General features: G+C 46.3%; 1 protein-coding gene across 1 annotated transcript in view; it reads left to right on the top strand.

Moving 5' to 3' along the window:
* Positions 1-16927, top strand: part of ANKEF1 (ankyrin repeat and EF-hand domain containing 1) — a 90506-nt gene that overhangs the window by 48331 nt on the left and 25248 nt on the right. Inside the window, exon 6 of the mRNA XM_069768794.1 lies at positions 10016-10838. Within this exon, the coding sequence (XP_069624895.1) occupies positions 10016-10838 (823 nt within the window). The remainder of the gene's footprint in view (positions 1-10015; positions 10839-16927) is intronic.

The raw sequence follows: 16927 nt of genomic DNA, 5'->3' as shown, positions 1-16927 counted from the left end.
TGGGCAGAGATGATATAACCAAGGAAAGGCAAGGACTCCTGCTCAAACACACACTTCTCCAACTTGGCATAGAGGGAGTTTGCCCGTAAGAGGTCGAAGACTTTGCGAACATCTCTCCGATGGGAGTCAATATCTGGAGAGTAGATGAGAATATCATCCAGATAGACTACGACCAAGGTGGGGAGCATATCTCGGAAGATGTCGTTCACAAAGTCTTGGAAAACGGCTGGGGCATTACAGAGCCCGAAGGGCATCACCAGATATTCATAGTGCCCATCCCTGGTGTTAATAGCCGTCCTCCATTCATCCCCCTCACGGATGCGAATCAGGTTGTAAGCACCCCGCAGATCTAACTTTGTAAATACCCTTGCTCCCCGTAGGCTATCAAAAAGCTCAGATATCAGGGGTAATGGGTACTTGTTCTTAACGGTGATGGTGTTAAGACCCCTGTAGCCTATGCATGGACGTAAGTCTCCAGTCTTCTTCTGTACGAAGAAGAACCCAGCCCCTGCCGGTGACACTGACTTCCTAATGAATCCTCTTGCCAGATTCTCTTGGATGTACTGAGACATTGCCTCCGTCTCCGGGAGAGATAACGGATAGACTCGACCCCGGGGAGGCTCAGCACCAGGCAAGAGGTCAATAGGACAGTCATAGGGGCGGTGAGGCGGAAGGGTCTCCGCAGCTCTTTTGGAGAACACGTCTGCATAGGGCCAATAGTGCTTGGGGAGAGAGGAAAGATCTGCGGGTACATGTGTAGTAGCAACCTGAACGCAGTCCCTCTGACATCTACCCTCGCAGGATTTACTCCATCCCAAAATTCTCCCTGAGGACCACTCAATATGAGGAGAATGGTAGCGAAGCCATGGTATCCCCAACAGGACTTCATCAATTCCCTCAGGAATGACTAATAGGGAGATTATCTCCTGATGTGATGGACACACAGAAAGCGTGAAAGGAATGGTTTGGTGGGTAATCTGTGAGGGTAGTGTCGACCCATTTACCACTTGAACGGTTACTGGCTTGGCGAGCATCACCAAGGGTATTGCGTGACGCTGGGCAAAAGCGGAATACATAAAGTTACCCTCTGCCCCAGAATCCACGCATAGCTCGACCATAAGAGTGGATGGGCCTACGGTAATTGTCCCCTTGAAGGACAACTTTGAGGCAAACGTCGCCGTGTCTAGTGTACCTCCTCCAACTGCCACTAGACGCTGACGTTTCCCCGACCGCTGAGGACCCTTGGAGGCAAGATGTCCTGACTGTCGGCAAACATGACGGACCTTATGTGCACGGGCGGACTGAGACTTGGATCCCACTCGTGTCACCTCTAAGGCCTCATGTGACTGGGACACCTGGACTGGAGATTCCAAATATTTGGCGAAGGTGGGAGCCAGCCGAAACCTCTGCCTACACTGGGCTCGCTCCAACCTTCGCTCGTGAAAACGAAGGTCTATGCGAGTGGATACGGCTATGAGCTCCTCCAGTGTGGCGGGAATCTCCCTAGTGGCCAAAGCGTCCTTCACATGGTCAGCCAGCCCCCTCCAAAATACGGGAATGAGGGTTTTATCTGGCCATTCCAACTCAGACGCTAATGTCCGGAAGTGAACAGCAAAATGGCTGACCATGGTTGAACCCTGAGTCAAAGCCAGCAGTTGGAGCGCTGTATCATGGGTGACCTGAGGTCCTAAAAAGACCTGTTTCAGAGTGTCCAGAAACAGAGGAACACTCCGCACCACATGATCGTTGCGCTCCCACAGCGGCGTAGCCCACTCCAACGCTCTGTCCGACAAGAGAGAGATTATGAATCCCACCTTTGCCCGCTCAGTAGGGAAACGTGCAGCCAGGAGCTCGAGGTGTATAACACATTGGCTCACGAAACCCCTACAGGACTTACTGTCCCCAGAGTATCTCTCAGGCAAAGGAAGGTGAGATAGGGTCGGAACAGAGGTGGCAGTGGGTAAAGCTGCTGCAGCCACGCTAGCAGCCTGAACAGCTATTGCGGTAACATCCACCGCCGAGGTTGCACGCTCAAGAGACGCCAACCGGCCCTCCAGCAGCTGGATGTACCCCTGCAATCGCTGTTTATCCGCCATTACTTAGCCAGATCCTGGCGCTAGTATACTGTTAGGATTGGTGGAACACACCAAATATATTATTTATTAAATGGAATTGGTGCGTTCGCAACCCGGGATCCACCGTGCAGGAAAGTACCTGCTGCTAAATAATGGCGGCTCTATATGGCGGTATATACCAACTCTGTTAGCTTCACAGAGTAACCGCGAGAGGAAAGCTCTGTGGCCTGTTAGACTTTCACAGAGGCACAGGCCAACTACCCAGATGTGAGCAGTGAGTGGTCATGCATGCATACAAAACTCCTCGCTGGAGATGCCAGCATTATAATAATAATAATAATAATTTTATTTATATAGCGCCAACATATTCCGCAGCGCTTTACAAATTATAGAGGGGACTTGTACAGACAATAGACATTACAGCATAACAGAAATACAGTTCAAAACAGATACCAGGAGGAGTGAGGGCCCTGCTCGCAAGCTTACAAACTATGGGGAAAAGGGGAGACACGAGAGGTGGATGGTAACAATTGCTTTAGTTATTCGGACCAGCTATAGTGTAAGGCTCAGGTGTTCATGTAAAGCTGCATGAACCAGTTACCTGCCTAAGTATGTAGCAGTACAGACACAGAGGGCTAATACTGCATAAAGTGTATGAGAGCATGATGCGAGGAACCTTTTTTTTTTTTTTTTTTTTTTTATTATAAATAGGCCACACAGGGATCGTTAGGTTAATGCATTGAGGCGGTAGGCCAGTCTGAACAAATGAGTTTTTAGGGCACGCTTAAAACTGTGGGGATTGGGGATTAATCGTATTAACCTAGGTAGTGCATTCCAAAGAATCGGCGCAGCACGTGTAAAGTCTTGGAGACGGGAGTGGGAGGTTCTGATTATTGAGGATGCTAACCTGAGGTCATTAGCGGAGCGGAGGGCACGGGTAGGGTGGTAGACTGATACCAGGGAGGAGATGTAGGGTGGTGCTGAGCCATGGAGTGCTTTGTGGATGAGGGTAGTAGTTTTGTACTGGATTCTGGAGTGGATGGGTAGCCAGTGTAATGACTGGCACAGGGTAGAGGCATCGGTGTAACGGTTGGTGAGGAATATGATCCTGGCTGCAGCATTCAGGACAGATTGGAGCGGGGAGAGTTTTGCAAGAGGGAGACCGATTAGTAGAGAGTTACAATAGTCCAGACGAGAATGAATAAGTGAAACAGTCAGAGTTTTTGCAGAGTCGAAATTAAGAAAAGGGCGAATTCTAGAAATGTTTTTGAGATGCAGGTAAGAAGAGCGAGCCAGTGATCGGATGTAGGGGGTGAATGAAAGGTCAGAATCAAGGATGACCCCAAGGCAGCGGGCATGTTGCTTTGGAGTAATGGTGGAACCGCACACGGAGATGGCAATGTCAGGCAAAGGTAGGTTAGTAGAGGGAGAGAACACGAGGAGTTCAGTTTTTGACAGGTTTAGTTTCAGATAGAGGGAGGACATGATGTTAGAGACAGCGGTAAGACAATCACTGGTGTTTTCTAAAAAGGTCGGTGTGATATCGGGAGCAGAAGTGTATAATTGGGTGTCGTCAGCATAGAGATGGTACTGGAAACCAAATCTACTGATTGTTTGTCCAATAGGGGCAGTATACAACGAGAAGAGTAGGGGGCCTAGGACTGATCCTTGAGGAACCCCAACAGTAAGGGGAAGGTGAGAGGAGGAGGAACCAGCAAAACATACAGTGAAGGATCGGTCAGAGAGATAGGAGGAGAACCAGGAGAGAACGGTGTCCTTGAGGCCGATGGAGCGGAGCATAGTGAGGAGGAGCTGATGATCCACAGTGTCGAATGCTGCAGAGAGATCCAAGAGAATTAGCATGGAGTAGTGACCATTAGATTTAGCTGTTAGTAGGTCATTAGAGACTTTAATGAGGGCAGTTTCAGTAGAGTGTAAAGAGCGGAAGCCAGATTGAAGAGGGTCGAGAAGAGAGTTATCTGAGAGATAGCGGGTAAGACGGGAGTGGACCAGGCGTTCGAGGAGTTTAGAGATGAAGGGAAGATTAGAGACAGGTCTATAATTAGCGGCACAGTTTTGATCGAGGGATGGTTTTTTAAGTAATGGATGTATGATGGCATGCTTAAATGAGGAGGGAAAAATACCGGAAGTGAGGGAAAGGTTGAATATTTTTGTTAGGTGAGAGGTGATAGCCGGGGAAAGGGACTGGAGGAGATGTGACGGAATGGGGTCACTGGTGCAAGTGGTCGGGCGAGAAGATGCAAGGAGCCTGCTTACTTCTTCTTCTGTAACTGCTTCAAAGTCAGAGAGTGAACTAGATGCAGTGGGGGAGGGAGGACAGTGCATGGTATGAAGAGATTGGGAGATGATTTCCTGTCGAATGTGGTCAATTTTTTCTTTGAAGTAATTGGCCAGATCGTCAGCACGGAGATCCGTGGTTGGGGCCTGCTCTCTTGGGTTGAGTAGGGACTGGAACGTGTCAAAGAGACGTTTAGGGTTATTGGACAGGGAGGTGATGAGGGTGTTGAAGTAGGTTTGTTTGGAGAGGTGAAGGGCAGAATTGTATGTCTTTAGCATGAACTTATAATGGATGAAATCTTCGGGTAGATTAGATTTTCTCCACAGACGTTCTGCGCACCTGGAGCACCGCTGCAGGAAACGTGTTTGCAGCGTGTGCCACGGTTGTTGCCGTCTGTGCCGAGTTGTTTTATGTATAGGAGGAGCAGCTTCATCCAGAGCACTTTGCAGGGTTTCATTGTAATGCTTCAATGCAGAATCAGGACATGAGATGGAGGAAATAGGGGCCAATGAGGACTGCAAGTTCATCATAAGTTTCTGGGTGTTAATGGCCTGTATGTTTCTATAGGTGTGGAAAGTGGGGGTGACCTGAGCGGGATGGCAGTTCTTGATAGAGAATGAAAGAAGGTTGTGGTCAGAGAGCGGGAGAGGGGAGTTTGTGAAGTCATCCACTGAGCAAAGTCGGGAGAAGACCAAGTCAAGGGAGTTTCCATCTTCATGTGTTGGAGAGTTAGTATGCTGCGAGAGGCCAAAAGAGGAGGATAGAGATAAAAGGTGAGAAGCAGATGGGGAGAGGGGAGAGGCAATGGGGATGTTGAAATCACCCATGATAAGGGTGGGGGTGTCACAGGAGAGAAAGTGTGGAAGCCAGGTGGCAAAGTGATCCAGGAACTGATGAGAGGGGCCGGGAGGACGATACACCACCGCCACTCGCATGGAGAAGGGGACGTAGAGTCTGACCACATGGACCTCAAAGGAAGGGAAGACAAGTGAGGGTACTTGGGGGATAACTTGGAAAGTACATTTGGGTGAAAGGAGCAGACCAACGCCTCCACCTGCTCTGTTGTCTGATCTTGGGGTATGAGAAAAGTGTAGTCCACCATATGAAAGAGCAGCAGCAGCGGTGGTGTCTGACTGCTGGATCCAGGTTTCAGTTAGAGCCAGGAGATTAAGAGAATTAGAAAGGAAGAAGTCATGAATGAAGGAGAGTTTATTACACACAGAGCGAGAATTCCAAAGGGCACAATTGAAAGAGACAGCAGGCATGCAGGGAATATTAATAAGGTTAGAGGGGTTTCTGGGTGTAGCAATTGGGAGGTTTGACTGGCTATAACATGGGGGGCCGGGGTTTGGAGATATGTCTCCAGCGACTAGGAGAAGGAGGATCGAAAGAGTGAGCAGATGGTTAAGTGATTTGTGAGAGCGTCTCTTGTGTTGGATGTTGGGACTGAATGGATCTGTGCTGTTAAGCAATGTGAATAGAGCATGAGTGCTATACATAGGAGAGGCAAGGACAGAGGGGCCGATATGGATGGAGTGTAGAGAGTTAATGCGAGGGCGGTGAATGTGAGTGAATGCAGCAGCCAGAATATAGATTATACAAATAAATATGGTGAGTATTTGTGCTGTTTCAAGTGAATATGGATTAGATTTAGTTTTTCTTACCTGTCTCCTGCCCTGTCTAACTGCCATGTTATAACTGCCGAGTACTTAGAAAAAAAAGTACTTTGAATAAAAAATACACGAATAACAGTGCACGAATGCATCCCCAAGCTACATCTACATTTATAGAAGGCTAGCCCTTAGATCTCTTTTTTTTTTTTTTTTTTGTGTTAAAGCTCGTTAGCAATCAATCTAACTCAGTTGAGACAACAGGACACAATAAATGTAGTGATCAGATAAACAAATGTCCAGGTCTACATGGATCATAAAGCACTTTGAAACAGTTATGTGATCTCTCTGAGTAAGGACATGCAAAAGTGAGTTAAATATCTATAAACACAAACAAAGGCATAATAGGATGACTAACATATATAGATACATGCAGGATTCAATGCCGAAGATAGAATGACTCAGATACCATCCAAGCTGCTTGCTGTCAGGGACTGGAGCAATAGACATGCAGGATATTTCAGCTCAGAGAATGAATGATATGTTTACCATCCAAGCTGCTTGCTGTCAGGGACTGGAGCAATAGACATGCAGGATATTTCAGCTCAGAGAATGAATGATATGTTTACCATCCAAGCTGCTTGCTGTCAGGGACTGGAGCAATAGACATGCAGGATATTTCAGCTCAGAGAATGAATGATATGTTTACCATCCAAGCTGCTTGCTGTCAGGGACTGGAGCAATAGACATGCAGGATATTTCAGCTCAGAGAATGAATGATATGTTTACCTGTATGAAGAGAGAAGAGATGCTTGATTATATTCTGCCATGTTATAACTGCCGAGTACTTAGAAAAAAAAAGTACTTTGAATAAAAAATACACGAATAACAGTGCACGAATGCACCCCTGCACGAATGCACCCCTGCACTTATTTCAGCTGGGTCCCTGAACACACTTAAACACAATCTCCTCGCCGGAGGTGCCAGCATTCTAGGGGCTTATTTCAGCCGGGTCCCTGAACACATTCAAACACATGACCACATTGGCGCAAAGCATATGACATAAGACGATACTAGCGCATGGATGTGCGGCCATGCGAGCCTTAAATAGCTGCAGCACATATAGGACCTGTGAAAGAAGGACCAATGGAATTGCTGCAGCACCTGAGCACGTGACCCCAGACCTCCACTGAGAGATCCTGCCCTGGGCATGCTCAGTGTGCAAAGCAGAACTAGTCCTAGTACCTGCAGGACCTTCCATGAGAAGGACCAATGGGAGTCGCTGCAGTACCTGAGCATGTGACCCTAGACCTCCATTGAGAGATCTTTCCCTGGGCATGCTCAGTGTGTGTAAATAAGGACTTAGTCCCAGAGAAGCCTGCTCGCCACAGATCAGCGCAGGGCACCATAGGAGAGCCAGAAAAGGCAGTAGTAACCCTATGCACAGAATCAGCCTCAGTGAGACGCTGGGAGCGACGTCTCCGCTGAGCAGACCCCACTGCGGCCGATGCAGAATGGGAGACCGCAGCAGACACGGATCGAGATTCCCCCTGTGCAGCAGAGGAAACTCGACTCCTAACACATACATATATATGCATGTGTAAACACCCATACATATATATACACATATACCTACCCAACTGCAATGATGTATTCAAAATATTCAAGTATTCAGTAATCAAACAGTTCTGAGACAGTGCATCCGCGGGGACTCGAACATATTTTTCGAGCATGTCGAAGACAGTTGGTTAGCACCCGAGCATGCTCTGATAACACCTTATCTCAGCACGATCACTCATCACAATTAGCCACTTATCAGCTGGATAAATTAACGTAATGACTGAACAGTCATTAGGACTGGTAGATTATTTGAGGTCTCCTACATTCCAAAAATGGTGAAGGCCCCATGGCATGTTCACCATGTTTCCTCATTGTAATTAGGCCCTGGTTATTACCATTGCTTCTGTACTTATACAATCTATAATACGTGGCTACAGAGCACCTCAGTAGTTCCAAAATACAAATTTGTTATTGTGATTGTGCCTCCACCTTGGTGGAAAACGCACCAAAGTTTGGTGCATTTTGGCACAAATGGTTTCATTTAGCTTTAGACCTATATATATCCATTGTTTAAACTGCAGTATATGTGGAGCACCCCCATGGGGCCGTGGGGTACTCGGTACCGGGTCCTTCGGTTCACAGGGGGAATGTCACGGTGGCTGACCCGGTCCGTGGCCCTGGGACGTCCGTGTAAAAGGGAAAGGTCTTTAAAGGGGAAATGTTTGTGACGCCACCTGTGGTATTCGGTCAGGTGACCGACACTGCTTTAAGGGGTCCACTGGGGTGATGTTATAGCAGCTAGATGGTATACCTTCCCAAAGGTGAAGTATGTCCGCAGGGCATCCCAGTATGTAGATGGTGGATGGTGGGAGGCGCAGAGAAGAACGAGAACACAAGGTTGCAGTCTCTTTACCTTTACTGAAGACTTCAGTATCCACAGTCCAGGGCACCAGATCACAGGGCAGGCAGAGTCCGGCCAGTTTGGAGGCAAGTCCAGAGACTCCTTATCCAGGTGGAAATCAGTAGCCTTCCCTTGTACTGTATTGGTGTAGTCCCTTACTGCCTATGGCTTCACATAAGGTCCTCACAGATGTAATGTCTCTCTCTCTGTTCCCCATATAGGATAGGACAAACCCGTATGACTGGTGGCTTGAGGCTGTTTATAGGGACTCTAGCATGCCCAGGCCTCCATAGGTTGCCACCGTGCCTCCTGGGTGTAGGGCGGACAGGTTACTTGCAATTAGCTGTCCTGTCGGTCTCTGGAGCAAAGCATAAAGGTCATTACTCCCTCGGTGTTACGGCTACCGGGATTCTGCACCTCAGAGGAGGCAGCCTGAGCAGGGCTGGTCTCCTTCTGGTATCCTCTCCTTTGCTCTGACTTCCTTCACGCTCTCTGCAATCTGTTCAGCTTTCTATCCGTCTGTTTCCTAGGAGCTGCAGCACTTTGGGCCACAGGTCTCCTCTCCTTCCTTTCTTCTGTCTCTCTGACAGGAACTGAACCCTTTCCCTCCAGATCAGGATGTTCTTATAGGGGAGTTCACCTTAAACAGTCTTAGAGCTCCCCCTTTTGGTCTGGAGTGTGAACATGTTGCATGCATTGTGTTACCTGACAAAGAGTTCTCCTTCATTGCCTCCAAATGTAGCATCACTCTCCCCGAGAGGAAAGCAATACCACTGTGATGACCAGGACCCTGGGGCGCTGCAAATGCTTTACGATAAGGCTATGTACACAAGCAGTGTCTTTGCAGCATTTCTTTCAGTGTTTTTTATGCGAATAAGCAGTGTTTTTCAGAAATCTCATGCGCACACTTGTTTTTTTTCTGACTGAATTTGAGAACTGCAGTTTCCTAAAAATCCTTTTAGCATTTTTGCATTTTTTTTACTCATAGAAAGTAATGATAAAGTGCAAAAAGTCTGCAAAAAACGCAACAGCATGGGTTTGCTTTGTTTTTGGTGAATCAAACTAACTTTATTACAATGTACTATAGACAAACATGTAATCTACATAAAAAAGCCACAAAAATACACAAAAAATGCCTCAAAACCTGTGTTTTGAACTCATCATTTTAACTGTAAAGAGAGAAGGTTTTGGCTTTAGAAAAAAAATGTGGTTTGCGAACAATGGGACATGGGTTTGTGAGGAGTTGCGTGGCTTGTCTGGAATCGGGGCATGGCTTAAAATGCAAAAGCCTACATCAATTTGTGCAAAAAAGTGGCGCAAATAAAATAAACCAAGAAATGGTGTAAAGTTAGACAAATATGAGCCACATTTATCTTTCAGCTTAAGACACCGTCATAATTTTGCCACATTTTCAGACTGTTTAGTCTAAGTTTGCACTCCGTGAATAAGGGACAGGAGTAATCAATTCTCTTTAAGTTTAAGCTTTTGTTGTTCAATATTGATTTATAGTTGTGTTATTGTTGTAACATTGAAACTTTGCATATAAATCAATATTTGTATTTTTAAACAGGTTGTGATCCTACTTGGAAGAATATAAAAACCCTAACACCTAAAGCCATTGCCAAAGAAGGTGGATTCAAAGTTGCAATGAAGGAACTAGGAAAAGCAATGCGTCTATTTAAAAAATTCTCCAAGCCAAGTGTAAAAAATCCCAATCCACTATGGGCCATTACATTACATGATTGGTCATTTGAGCACCAGTTGGCCCTTCGAGAATCTTTTGCCGCATTGGATCAGGGGGAAGAAAATGTCTCCAAGGCAGATTTTGTTGAAATCCTTACAAAGAATGGGGCTCCAGTGACCACAGAAGAAATGGAGAGTATTGTTCATCTTCACGAAAAAGGTAGAAGTGGGAACATCATTCTGGAGGAGTTTTTGAAAGGGTCGAAGTACCTACAAAAAGCTTTTTTATTGTCCTCCTATGGACCGAAAAAGAAAAAAGGAAAGAAAGGGAAGAAAGGCAAAAAAGGAAAACGAACACTACCTATGCCAATATGTACAATGCCAAGTCACCTAATTTCACGTAGAGAAGATGGTGGACCACCTAATTTTATGATTAGAGCTTTCCATAATGTTACTGATGTCAACCGATTTGATTCTGACCATCCACCCCAAAACCCAGTGACAGATGACACCGGCTGGTATGTGGATGACCTGGAAAATGTGTATACTCATATAAACTTTGCTGTAAAAGCTGGAGACTTTGAGTCCCTGAAGAGGGCCTTTGAAGAAGGCGTGTCTGTGAATGTGAAAGATATCTTTTATAAAACCCCTCTAATATCAGCATGTGCTTATGGGAATATGGAGGCAGTCAAATTCCTTCTAGAAAAAGGGTAAGATTTCTATATTTTTAAGCTACTGAAGAACCGTTAGACAACTGAATCAATTTGATGTAATTTAGAATTTTTCTAAATCTGCAATTGACAATTCTATTCTCATGAATCACCAAAAATATGCCCTCTGCCTTTCTGCATATAGCAGAAGGTTGCATCAGCCAGAGAAAGCTCACTTTACCTCAGGCATGGCCATACAGGCTTTCTTACAATGTTATGCAGCTATCACATCACATGGTATAGCAAAGCCAATCAGGGTGAACTTTCATAGCCTGTATAAAAGCCAAGGAAGGGAATGAGCAGCCAGTTTGGCTACGTTCACATTTGCATTGTGCTTGTTTGCGTCGGGCGACGCAGCGGCGACGCATGCGTCATGCGCCCCTATATTTAACATGGGGGACGCATGGACATGCGTTGTGCTGCGTTGTGCGACGCATGCGTTTTTTTTGCCGCAAGCGTCGGGCGCAGAAAACGCAACAAGTTGCATTTTTCTTGCGTCAAAATTTCGGCAAAAAACGACACATGCATCGCAAAACGCAGCGTTTTTGCGTGTGTTTTGATGCGTTTTTATTTGCGTTGTGCGTTGCGTCGCCGAAGCAGCGGCGCACAACGCAAATGTGAACGTAGCCTTTGTGATGAGTCATAATAGTGAAATGTCACAGCTTAGCAACAGAGAACTTGAGAGAAAGTCATAAAACAGTAAATAAACAGTACAGATAGTGTGTAACAGTACAGCTGTGATAAACTGTTACCATTCGTCTACCCGTAGCCACAGGAGTGGACATACCACCCGTGCAGCCAGTGCAACTGCAGCGAGGCCTGAAGGTGGGGGGGCCCCTGCAGGGCAGGGGCGTATAGCCTATAGCGGCAGAGTATGCAGCCGCTATGGGGCCATTGAGTCAAGATTATGGGTGGGAGTGAGAGGGGCCCGGTGTCATGCAGCATTTGGTCCCTCTCACACCCGTAATTATGCGTCTACATAGAGGTGGGGAGAGAGCAGCGAGCAGAGTGCAGGCGTTCAAAAAGGGGCGTGTCATGCAGGGAGAGATGCTGGCCAATGAACGCTTTCCCCCCCAGACTGATGAGAGCGCTCACTGACTGCCATCTCTGTCCTCCTGCATGGCGTGTCCCAATGGTGAATACTCACCTGTAGTCAGGGGGCCTGGGCTGCACAGCACACGTGACAAAGAGCAGGACTTACAGTGGGGTCTTCTGCTCCCTTTACTGTTCTAGTGTCAACAGGCTGCAGCACCACACAGAGAAGTGGTTGGGGGAGGAGAGCTCACTGAGCAAGACAGCACTGCAGCAGTAGGGGGCTGATATCAGTCCTCTCTGCTGTGTCCACATTCCCCACATTGGGTTCTGCCCTCTCCCAGCTGATCTCCTCCACAGCTCATCTGACCAACTGAGGTCATAAATTAGTAGGTGTGTGTTTGTATATGTACACATGTGTGGGTGTGTATGTACAGTATATGTGTGTATGTCTGTGTGTATGCATTTGTGTATGTATGTGTATCTATGTGTGTTTATGTATGGTATATGTGTGTATCTATGTGTATGTATGTATGTGTGTGCATCTGTTTATCTATGTGTGTATATCTATGTGTGTATGTATGTACAGTATATGTATATGTGTGTATTTGTGTGTGTATCTATGTATGTGTATCTATGTACAGTATATGTACTGTTGTGAATTCCGCTCTTGGGCTCCCTCCGGTGGTTGTAAGTAGCATTTTTGTGAGATCTGCTCTTTGGCTCCCTCCTGTGGTTTTTAGTGGTATGGCTGCTTCTTGGATTTAGCTTCAGCAGCTGTTTTCACTGATCGTCTTTCTGGCTCGGCTATATTAGTCTGGCCTTATCCCTCATTCAATGCCAGTTGTCAATTGTTCCTGCCTGGAGTCATTGCTCTTAGGACTTTCCTGACACTCTGACCAGTTCATCTAAAGCTAAGACCTTGCTTGTCCTTTTGCGGTTCTCTTGTTGTGGACTTGTTGTTCAGCACTTTCTTTGTTTTTGTTCATTTGTCCAGCTTTTCTGTATGGATCTATTCAGTTAAGCCGGAAGCTCTGGGCAGCAGAGTTTGCCCTCCACACCTTTAGTCAGGTGTGGAGATTTTTGCATTTCTCTGCGGTGGACTTTTTCTAGTTTTTTTTACTGACCGCACAGCATTCTGTTCTGTACTATTTCTATTTAGCTAGAAGTGGTCTCCTGTGCTAAATCTTGTTTCATACTACGTATGTCATTTCCTTCTCCTCTCACAGTCATTATTAGTGGGGGGCTAATCTATCCTTTGGGGATTTTCTCTGAGGCAAGATAGTTTTCCTGCTTCTATCTTTAGGGGTAGTTAGCTCTTAGGCTGTGACGAGATGCCTAGGCCGAGTTAGGAGCATTCCACGGGTACTTCTATTGTTGTGTTGAGCTTAGGGACTGCGGTCAGTATAGTTGCCACCTGCTCAGAGCTAGACGCATGTCGCTCCCTAATCACCAGATCATAACAGTACAACTGGCCAAAAATGAGCTGAATGCCTCTCAAAAGAAGGAAGAGAAAAAGAGTTCTGAGCCATTTTTTTTCTCTTTAGTTTGTTTTGTCTTTTTCCTTCCTCTTGATCTCTGGGTGATTCGGGATTTGGATGCAGGCATGGATGTTCAGGGTTTGTTTTCTCGTGTGGATCAGCTTGCTGCAAGAGTACAGAGTATTCAAGATTATGTGGTTCAGACTCCGGCCTTAGAGCCTAGAATTCCTACTCCGGATTTGTTTTACGAGGATAGATCTAAGTTTTTTAACTTTAAAAATAACTGCAAATTGTTTTTTGCTCTGAAACCCCGTTCCTCTGGTGACCCCGTTCAGCAAGTAAAGATAGTTATTTCTCTACTGCGTGGCGACCCTCAGGACTGGGCATTCTCACTTGAGTCAGGGAATCCGGGATTGCTTAATGTAGATGCATTTTTTCAATCGCTCGGATTATTGTATGACGAACCTAACTCTGTAGAGCATGCTGAGAAAACACTGTTGGCCCTGTGTCAGGGTCAGGAAGCGGCAGAGTTATACTGCCAGAAATTTAGAAAATGGTCTGTGCTCACTAAATGGAATGAGGACGCTCTGGCAGCAATTTTCAGAAAGGGTCTTTCTGAAGCCCTTAAAGATGTTATGGTGGGGTTTCCCACGCCTGTTGGTTTGAGTGAATCTATGTCTCTGGCCATTCAGATTGATCGGCGCCTGCGCGAACGCAAAGTGGTGCACCATATGGCAGTGTCCTCTAAGCAAAGTCCTGAGCCCATGCAATGTGATAGGATTTTGACTAGAGCGGAACAGAGGGGATACAGACGTCAGAATGGGCTGTGTTTTTACTGTGGTGATTCTGTTCATACTATTTCTGATTGCCCTAAGCGTATTAAGAGGGTCGCTAGATCTGTTACCATTAGTACTGTGCAGACTAAGTTTCTCCTGTCTGTGACCCTGATTTGCTCATTGTCATCTTTTTCTGTCATGGCATTTGTGGATTCAGGCGCTGCTCTGAACTTAATGGACTTAGAATTCGCCAGGCGCTGTGGTTTTTCTTTGCAGCCTTTGCAGAACCCTATTCCTTTGAGGGGCATTGATGCTACACCATTGGCCAAGAATAAACCTCAGTACTGGACGCAGATGACTATGTACACGGCTCCTGCACATCAGGAAGATTGCCGTTTTCTGGTGTTGCATAATTTACATGATGTTGTTGTACTGGGTTTTCCATGGTTACAAGTACACAATCCAGTGCTGGATTGGAAATCAATGTCTGTGACTAGTTGGGGTTGTCAAGGGGTACATAGTGACGTTCCTTTGATGTCAATTTCCTCTTCCCCCTCTTCTGATGTTCCTGAATTTTTGTTAGATTTCCAGGATGTATTCCATGAGCCCAAGTCCAGTTCCCTTCCACCACACAGGGACTGTGATTGTGCTATTGACTTGATTCCTGGCTGTAAGTTCCCTAAGGGCCGACTTTTCAACTGTCTGTGCCAGAGCATGCCGCCATTCGGAGCTATGTTAAGGAGTCTTTAGAGAAGGGGCATATTTGGCCGTCTTCGTCACCATTGGGAGCGGGATTCTTTTTTGTTGCCAAGAAGGATGGCTCCTTAAGACCCTGTATTGATTATCGCCTTCTTAATAAGATCACGGTCAAATTCCAATATCCTTTACCTTTGCTCTCTGATTTGTTTGCTAGGATTAAGGGGGCTAGTTGGTTTACCAAGATTGACCTTCGAGGGGCATATAATCTTGTTCGTATTAAACAGGGTGACGAATGGAAGATTGCATTTAATACGCCCGAAGGCCATTTTGAATACCTTGTGATGCCATTTGGGCTCTCTAATGCTCCATCTGTGTTCCAGTCTTTCATGCATGATATTTTCCGCAATTATCTTGACAAATTCCGGATTGTGTATTTGGATGATATTTTGATTTTTTCCGATGATTGGGAGTCTCATGTGAAGCAGGTCAGGATGGTATTTCAGATCCTTCGTGATAATGCTCTATTTGTGAAGGGGTCTAAGTGCCTATTTGGAGTTCAGAAGGTCTCTTTTTTGGGGTTTATTTTTTCTCCTTCGTCTATAGAAATGGATCCTGTTAAGGTCCAAGCCATTCATGACTGGATTCAACCCACATCTGTGAAGAGCCTTCAGAAATTTTTGGGCTTTGCTAATTTTTATCACCGTTTCATTGCCAACTTCTCTAGTGTGGTTAAACCCCTGACCGATTTGACGAAGAAAGGCGCTGATGTGACTAATTGGACCTCTGAGGCTGTTGAGGCCTTTCAGGAGCTTAAACGCCGATTTACTTCTGCCCCTGTGTTGCGTCAACCGGATGTTTCTCTTTCTTTTCAGGTTGAGGTTGACGCTTCTGAGATTGGGGCAGGGGCCGTTTTGTCACAGAGGAATTCTGATGGTTCCTTGATGAAGCCATGTGCCTTCTTTTCCCGAAAGTTTTCGCCTGCGGAACGCAATTATGATGTCGGCAATCGGGAGTTGTTGGCTATGAAGTGGGCATTTGAGGAGTGGCGACATTGGCTTGAGGGAGCCAAGCACCGCATTGTGGTCTTGACCTATCATAAGAATTTGATTTACCTTGAGTCGGCCATGCGGCTGAACCCTAGACAGGCTCGGTGGTCCCTGTTTTTCTCCCGTTTTGATTTTGTGGTCTCATATCTTCCAGGATCTAAGAATGTTAAGGCGGATGCCCTCTCTAGGAGTTTTTTGTCGGATTCTCCTGGAGTCCTTGAGCCGGTTGGCATTCTTAAGGAAGGGGTGATTCTTTCTGCCATCTCCCCTGATTTGCGGCGGGTGCTTCAGGAATTTCAGGCTGATAGGCCTGACCGCTGTCCTGTGGGGAAGCTGTTTGTTCCTGATAGATGGACAAGTAAGGTGATTTCTGAGGTCCATTGTTCAGTGTTGGCTGGTCATCCTGGGATTTTTGGTACCAGAGATTTGGTTGCTAGGTCCTTTTGGTGGCCTTCCTTGTCGTGTGATGTCCGTGCTTTTGTGCAGTCCTGTGGGACTTGCGCCCGAGCCAAGCCTTGCTGTTCCCGCGCTAGTGGGTTGCTTTTGCCTTTGCCCGTCCAGGAGAGGCCTTGGACGCATATTTCCATGGATTTTATTTTGGATCTTCCTGTGTCCCAGAGGATGTCTGTTATCTGGGTGGTTTGTGACCGGTTCTCTAAAATGGTCCATTTGGTACCTTTGCCTAAATTGCCTTCCTCCTCTGATTTGGTTCCATTGTTTTTTCAGCATGTGGTTCGTTTGCATGGCATTCCGGAGAATATTGTGTCTGACAGAGGTTCCCAGTTTGTTTCCAGGTTTTGGCGGGCCTTTTGTGCTAGGATGGGTATTGATTTGTCTTTTTCTTCGGCGTTCCATCCTCAGACCAATGGCCAAACTGAGCGAACTAATCAGACCTTGGAAACCTATTTGAGATGCTTTGTGTCTGCTGATCAGGATGATTGGGTGACTTTCTTGCCGTTGGCCGAGTTTGCCCTTAATAATCGGGCCAGTTCGGCTACTTTGGTTTCGCCTTTCTTTTGTAATTTTGGTTTCCATCCTCGTTTTTCTTCAGGGCA

The sequence above is a fragment of the Ranitomeya imitator genome, chromosome 5 (assembly GCF_032444005.1).
Source record: "Ranitomeya imitator isolate aRanImi1 chromosome 5, aRanImi1.pri, whole genome shotgun sequence".
NCBI lineage: Eukaryota > Metazoa > Chordata > Amphibia > Anura > Dendrobatidae > Ranitomeya > Ranitomeya imitator.
This window is presented reverse-complemented; position numbering and strand designations above follow the sequence as displayed.